The following is an 8,206-nucleotide window of genomic DNA, read 5'->3' as shown; positions in this document are numbered from 1 at the left end:
AACTTGGATGACAGAGTGAGATCCTATCTCAAATATATATATATATATACATAAAATAAAATGAAATTTAGAAGTGACATTGTCACCAACCAAAGATGATAAAGTACTATGTACTAAGTAGTGTGATTAATTAAATCCCCAAAACTGGAAGGAAATACAATAATATTGTATATTATACAATAATAACATTAGCTTTCTTCCTAATCCATATGTTGACTCCAGAGTTCTACACTGAATACCTATTAATTTGCAAAAATAAGTTTACAATCGTAATTTTAAAAAATCATCTGGAGGAGTATGGTTCAGTGGCAGAATGGTGGTGTTCAAAAGATGTGTCCTGGAAAGAAACACAAAAAATTTCAGTCTATGTGCAGAATGGGTAGAATTATGCATGCATTTTCTTCTTGTTAAAATTATCATTTGCTTTTGTTTGATTTGGGGTTTTTTTATTTTTATTTTTTATAGAGACAGAGTCTTGCTGTGTTGCCCAGGTTGGTCTTGAACTCCTGGGCTCAAGTGGTCCTCCTGCCTTGGCCTCTTAAAGTGCTGAGATTACACGTGTGAGCCAACACACCCGGCCTAATTTTTATTTTTATTTTTATTTTTTTTGAGACAAGGTCTTGCTCTGTTGCACAGGCTGGAGTGCAGTGGCATCATCTCAGCTCACTGAAGCCTTTATCTCCTGGACTCAAGCAATCCTCTAACCCCAGGGTAGCTGGGACTACAAGCATGCACCATGATGCCCAGCTAATTTTTAATTTTTTCATGGAGATGGAGTTCTACTATGTTGCCCAGGCTGGTCTGGAACTCCCGGACTCAAGTGATCCTCCTTCCTCGACCTCCCTGAGTCCTGGGATTACAGGTGTGGGCCACCATGCCTGGCATACCATAATTTCTGAAACAGTATATGCACAATCAATCAAAATAAAAGGCAAAAGAAAATTTATCAAAGGTAAGAGCAGTAGGTTTAGAAAATATTCAAATGAATCCTTACTGTAAACAAGGATTACAAAATCCTTCCTAAAAATATCTTCATCCAGTGATACTGAAAACATGTAAAAATTGGTAGAGCATACACCTGAGGAATCAGAGCAGACATTTATAGTAAACAATGCTCATATCAGACTGGCATCCCTAAAATATAAATCACCAGCCACACCAGTCCTCCAGCCCCCAAAACAAAATATTTAGACTCAGCCCCTGAAGCTTAGCTCTTTTTCACAACAGAAAGACTCTTAGGCTGTAGAAATAGGTATAAAGTCAAGTTTTCCAAACCAGAATAAAGATTGTAAGGTCTAGAAACCACACCAGGCACCAGTCTACAGGGAGGAAGGAAGAAGTTCTTGCTGCTCCTCCCTGACCTCACCACCCTACTTCCTGTCATCTGGTGCTCTGCTCTTTGACTCTGAAATCTGGTCCACACATCCCCTTCTCCTTTGGGCAGACTCGTGCACTCTTTTTTGTTTTTAACCTTCCCCAAAAGATGCACACTCATGCATTCTTTAAGATCTGCCTCAAAAGTCACTTCCCTCATGAAGTCTTTTCTCAAACCACCAAAACCACCAGGCAGAAATTTGTTCATTTATTCAACTAATTTTTACTGAGCACCTACTATGTTCCAGATCCTGCACCTAGTATGTTCCAGAGCCTGGGCTTATCATTTACTGAACTGTATGACAGCCATGTCTGTGGGTCTGACTCCATGGCTGTTGGATATAGTCATTTAAAAATACATTTGAAGGCCAGGTGCACTGGCCTACACCTGTAATCCCAGCACTTTGGGAGGCTGAGATGGGCAGATCACCTGAGGTCAGGAGTTAGGGACTAGCCTGGCCAACATGATGAAACACTGTCTCTACTAAAAATACAAAAATTGCCAGATGTGGTGGCACACACCTGTAGTCCCAAGCTACTTGGGAGGTTGAGGCAGGAGGATGGCTTGAAGCCTGGAGGCGGAAGTGGCAGTAAGCCAAGATTGTGCCACTGCACTCCAGCCTGGACAACAGAGCAAGATTCTGTCTCAAAACAAAACAAAAAGCACTTAAAAAGGCATTTTTTTTTTCCACATGGAATGTTGCCTACTTTATGTATTCAATAGTAATAGATATTCACTCACTCATTCCACAGCCTGGTGCAGTGGAAGGATAAACTGTTTTCTTGTATAGTGCTTTGAGTTATTGTTTTATGGAAGTATAAGCTTCGAAACCAGACAAGCTCGAGACACTGGTCCTGTCCCTTACTAGCTGTTTAACCTTGAGCAAGTGACTTACCCACTCTGAGCAGTTTCCACATCTGTAAAATGAAGATAAGAATGGTATCCTCTACAATGGCTGCTATGAGGATTAGATGAGCACATTGTAGAAGCTCCACAAATTTAAGGCAAAGTGCTTTCTAATCTATAAAGAGCTACAAGAATGTGCGTGATGATGTGTGAGCAGGTAATACAGAAAAAGATAAATATGAGACTAGCAAACTTGCAAACAAGTGACAATTATTTAAAAGTTAGATAGGGTGCAAAACAGCAGAAAAGCAAATGGATTTTCACAAAGTACTTTTTCTTATGTTAGGAGGAAATCTAGTTGTTAAGTGCTTGATACATCTACAAGAGGAAAACAACATCTGTCCACAAGTATAACCATCAGCACTGCTCAGTAAATACTATAAATACGTTTGTTTATTTTTTATTTTATTTTTATTTTTTCCCAGGCTGGAGTGCAATGGCGCAATCTCGGCTCACTGCAACCCTCGCCTCCCAGGTTCAAGCAATGCTCCTGCCTCAGCCTCCCAAGTAGCGGAATTACAGGTGCCCGCCACCAACCCCAGCTAATTTTTTGTATTTTTAGTGGAGATGGGGTTTCACCATGTTAGCCAGGCTGGTCTCAAACTCCTGACCTCAGGAGATCCACCCACCTCAGCTTCCCAAAGTGCTGGGATTACAGGCGTGAGCCACTGTGCCTGGCCCCATACATTTAAACAAAATAAAATCCTTGGGTGTCCTAGGATAAATTGAAAGTAGGATTAAGTTTATACAGAAGTTTATTTACTGATAACTAATTCCATAAACTCCATAATAATGATAGTAGTGATAGCAACCATTTTTTGACTACATATTTGTATCAAGCACTTTATACGCATTAGTTCATTTAATCCCTACAACCTCATAAAAGAGAAATAATCACTCCCTTTCCACTAATAAGGAAATAGAAGCCCCAAGACTTTCCCCAGGTCTCACAGAGCAAAGGGAGTGGGATGGGAAATACAAATCCAAAGTTTATTTCAAAAAAGTAAGTTATTTTGCTCCCCAATTTGTACCAACCTCATGAATATTTCTCCTCCTAACATTTGCCTCTACAATCCCAGTTACAGTTCATCCTTCTGGTCAACAAGGACTCCTTCATTTTTATCCAGAAACGCTTTGTCAGCATCATGTTCCTGCATCTGCCTGTCATTTCCTGGCTCTGCAGTGGGATCCAATTCATTTCCCCTTTCTTCAATTCCCCAAATGCCATCTTCCCCTTCTTCCTCCATTTCCTTTTTCTCCTTGGCCTCTTCTGCCTGTTTTCTTTTTCCAGTTTCTTCATACAGTTCTCTCCATTGCTTCTCTTAGGTCCTGTTTAGAATGTGGAATTTCAAAATAATTTACAGATAGTATAAACAAAGTTAACCAACTTTAGAGATATCTGACATCTTCCCACAATCATTTATTTATTTATTTATTTATTTATTTATTTATTTATTTATTTATTTATTTATGAGATGGGGTCTCACTCTGTCATCCAAGCTGGAATGCAATGGTGCCATCTTGGTTCATTGCAACCTCTACCTCCTGGGCTCAAGTAGTCCTCCCACCTCAGCCTCCTGAGTTGCTGGGACCACAGGCACACGCCACTACAACTGGCTAGTCCTCCCACCTCAGCCTCCTGAGTTGCTGGGACCACAGGCACACGCCACTACAACTGGCTAATTTTTTTTTGTATTTTTCATAGGGATGGGGGTTCGCTATGTTGCCTAGGCTGGTCTTGAACTCCTAAGCTCAGGAGATCCACCCACCTCAGCTTTCCAGAGTGCTGGGATCACAGGCGTGAGACACCGTGCCCAGCCTTCCAACAGTGTTAAGATTTCTGGGATGGTGTTTATTTATATACAAAGTTTCAACATGTGTAGGGTGAATAGAAATGTGTATGTGTGTGTAGTTTGTTCATAAATAAAATTGGTTCCAATTTAGCAAACATTTATTGAGTGCCTACTGCATTGCTAACCACAGTGCTATAATAGGCAATCTACACATGTTATTTACATTCCTCACCGCAAAGTATGAGGTGTGTTACTTGTTCTACTTTCTAGATGAGGGATCTGAGATTCAGACTTCCTTACACTTTTCTTTTCGATCTCCGCAAACTGAAAGTAAGCCCCATGAAGGTAGAAACTTCTCTGTTTTATTTCACTGCTATAACCCCAGCATTTAAAACAGTGCTTTGAACAGGTACTCAAGTACTTGTCAAGTGAATGTATGGTTTAATAATAATAGCTACCATGTATTGAGCACTTACTATATACTAGGAACTTATAAGATAGAGGCTATCATTTTTCTCCATTTATAGATGAAGAGCGGTTAAATAACTTGCCCAAGTTCATACAGCTACTAAATAATGCAGCCTGGATTTGAACTCAAGCAGTCTAGCTTCAAAATTCAAACTCTTAACCAATATGAAAAAGTACCTTCACAAAACAATTTTAGATATAATCCCAAAATAAAACAAGACAAAAGCAGACTAAAAAGTATTACAAGGTCAAATAATTTTTCCCAGAATGACTGTTTCAATTTTTTTTTAGACGGTGGCTCACACTGTCGCCCAGATTGGAGTGCAGTGGCCCGATCTCAGCTCACTGCAACCTCCGCCTCCCAGGTTCAAGTGATTCTCCTGTCTCAGTCTCCTGAGTAGCTGGGATTACAGGCACCTGCCACCGTGCCTGGCTAATTTTTGTACTTTTAGTAGAGATGGGGTTTCACCATGTTGGCCAGGCTGGTCTCGAACTCCTGACCTCAAATGATCCACCACCTCAGCCTCCCAAAGTGCTGGGATTATAGTCGTGGGCTACCACGCCTGGTCTTTCTATTTTTTTTTAAGGAAATATTAAGTATCAAAGTTCTTCAAAAAACAAACAAACAAGCAAACTTTTTTTTGTGCCTGTGTTTCTGCGGGTGCTCTAAGCATAAGCTTAATCCGCCTATTGGGTAATCAAGTATTGGCCACAAACCTGCTTTTGAATGGACCTTCCTGCAGAACCAGGATATCTGCATAGAGCTTCTCAGGGTCATGAGGCCATTGCCCCAAGTATCACTCCACCCATAAAATAGTTCTAGGAGGCCGGGGGAAGCCGGTAAACAGCACTCATCACCTTCCTTCTTTCTCGTAGCCGTCCATCAGAAAATAAGCTTAGGCCTATTTTCTGTAATCCCAACACTTTGGGAGGCTGAGGCAGGTGGACTGCTTGAGCCCAGGAGTTCAAGATCAGCCTGGACAACACGGCAAGACCCTGTCTCTACAAAAACGTTAACAAAAAAAATTAACCCGGCATGGTGGCATGCAACTGTAGTCCCAGCTACTTGGGAGGCTGAGGCAGGAGGATCACTTGAGCCCCGGGGATTGAGTCTGTAGTGAGCTGTATTCTCACCACCATACCGCAGCCTGGGCCAAGAAGCAAGACCCTGTCTCAACGACAACAAAAACCAAAACAAAACAAACAAACAAACAAAAAAAGAAAATGAGCTCAGTAGCTCCCTTCTAGATCAAGGCACTAGAGCAGGTAGTCCGAAACACAAAAAGAGCATGAGAGGCCAGGAGTTTGAAACCAGCCTGGGCAACAGAGCAAGATCCCATCTCTTAAAAAAAAAAATTTTTTTTTGAGATAGAGTTTCGCTCTTGTTGCCCAGGCTGGAGTGCAATGGCGCATCTCGGCTCACTGCAAACTCCGCGCCTCCTGGGTTCAAGTGATTCTGCTGCCTTAGCCTCCCGAGTAGCTGGGATTACAGGCATCTGCCACCACACCTGGCTAATTTTGTATTTTTAGTAGAGATGGGGATTTCTTCTTGTTGTTCAGGCTGGTCTCAAACTCCCGACCTCAGGTGATCCACCCGCCTCGGCCTCCCAAAGTGTTGGGATTACAGGCGTGAGCCACTGCGCCTGGCCAAAAAAAAAAAATTGTTTTTAAGTTAGCTGGGTGTGGTGGCACACTTCTGCACTTCTGCAGTCCTAGTTACTCGAGAGGCTAAGGTGGGAAGATTGCTTGAGCCCAGGAGTTCAAAGCAGCAGTGAGTCACAATCACACCACTGCACTCTGTGCAGACAGAGCAAGACACTGTCTCTTACAAATATAGATATAAATATAAATACTTATATATATACACACACAGAGGCAGAGAGAGAGAGAAACTGCAGGGAAAAATAAATGCATAATTGTAGCTGAAGACTTGAACATCCTCCTCTCAGAAACTGATACATCAAGGCTTGGGTAGTATAATTACCATATTTCAACAGTTCTATTTCCTATACAAGAGTAGACTCTAGGTGGTTAAAAATATAATAAACATGAAAAGTAAAATTAGAAAGAAAATATAAGAGACTCTTATGGTTTGTGAATCAGAAGGGAAGGCAAAACTTCAACAAGTCAAAGGCTGCGGATGACTTTGGGTACTTTAAACTCTGAATTTCAGTTCCTACATCTGAAAAATGGAAGTAATATCTGTCTTGCTGGGTTGTTTTAGGGCTAAGTGGGATGGTATTTGGAAAGTGCTGACAGAGCCACAAGTACAAAATTATAAATGTCCAGTGAACATGAGTTCTTTCTCCTACCTCTCAGGGCCAAGTGACCAAAAATGAGACAAAGACTATGCGGCTGATTTTTGAAATGCAAAGAACAGTGAACAACTGAGGAGTCAGACATCTGGAATGCAGAGTGGGGGAATACCTTACTTTTCTTATTCCCTGGGTCTTATTTCCAACTTTTTGAGCAAACTCTTCATCATTTGTAAGAAGGAAATTGTTAAAGATGCTACGGCCGGGCGCGGTGGCTCAAGCCTGTAATCCCAGCACTTTGGGAGGCCGAGACGGGCGGATCACGAGGTCAGCAGATCGAGACCATCCTGGCTAACACGGTGAAACCCCGTCTTTACTAAAAAATACAAAAAACTAGCTGGGCGAGGTGGCGGGCGCCTGTAGTCCCAGCTACTCGGGAGGCTGAGGCAGGAGAATGGCGTAAACCCGGGAGGCGGAGTTTGCAGTGAGCTGAGATCCGGCCACTGCACTCCAGCCTGGGTGAGAGAGTGAAACTCCGTCTCAAATATAAATAAATAAATAAATATGCTGCCCGATTTTACCTGCTGAAGTGAAAACAACAGGATTATTAAAACTAGGTACCTAAATGTCGAAGGGCTTAAAAAGCACCTGGAGACGCTTGCTAAATGCATATTCCCAGGCTACTGGCCCAGAGGTTATAATCAATAATTAATTGTTATTAATAACTCAGGAAATACAAGGGTTATTAATAACACAGAGGGTCCAAAATCCTGTATCGCCCTAGCTGATCTGCTCTAGAACAAAATTAATTTAGTTTCCCAAGATTCTGTGCTCCTTATGCCTCTGAACACTATTTTAGAAGGTTGTGAAGTAAATTTTATCAGTCTGCTAGCCTCCAAATTGGTGTCCACTGGCTCTTGCCCCAGCTCAGATTGATAGTGCCTACTTCTGATGATACTTACATAGAGACGCCTTTAAAAAGGTGGCCAGGCGCAGCGGCTCACGCCTGTAATCCCAGAACTTTGGGAGGCCGAGGCGGGTGGATCACGAGGTCAGGAGTTCGAGACCAGCCTGGCCAACATGACGAAACCCTGTCTCTACTAAAAATACAAAAATTAGCTGGGCATGGTGGCGCGTGCCTGTAATCCCAGTTACTTGGGAGGCTGAGGCAGGAGATTCACTTGAACCAGCGAGTTGGAGGTTGTGGTGAGCTGAGATAGCACCATTGCACTCCAGCCTGGGCAACAAAAAAGGTTCTCTCCTTAATCAGAAAAACTAAAAGACCATAAGAAAAAGAAAAGTTTCAACAAGAAGTGCAAGCAGAATTTAGATTCCTTTTTTATTTTATTTTTATTTTTTGAGAGGGAGTCTCGCTCTGTCACCCAGGCTGGAGTGCAGTGGCATGATCT

General features: G+C 42.1%; 1 protein-coding gene across 1 annotated transcript in view; it reads right to left on the bottom strand.

Moving 5' to 3' along the window:
- Window positions 1-3,360: 3,360 nt before the first annotated feature.
- LOC111523056 (calreticulin-like) overlaps window positions 3,361-8,206 on the bottom strand; it is a 45,913-nt gene continuing 41,067 nt past the window's right edge. Inside the window, 3 exon segments of the mRNA XM_023187360.1 lie at window positions 3,361-3,600; window positions 6,473-6,481; window positions 6,975-7,053. Coding sequence (XP_023043128.1) covers window positions 3,361-3,600; window positions 6,473-6,481; window positions 6,975-7,053 — 328 coding nt within the window.

The sequence above is a fragment of the Piliocolobus tephrosceles genome, chromosome 1 (assembly GCF_002776525.5).
Source record: "Piliocolobus tephrosceles isolate RC106 chromosome 1, ASM277652v3, whole genome shotgun sequence".
Taxonomy (NCBI): domain Eukaryota; kingdom Metazoa; phylum Chordata; class Mammalia; order Primates; family Cercopithecidae; genus Piliocolobus; species Piliocolobus tephrosceles.
The sequence above is the reverse complement of the archived record's forward strand: the minus strand, read 5'-3'. Positions and strand labels throughout refer to the sequence as shown.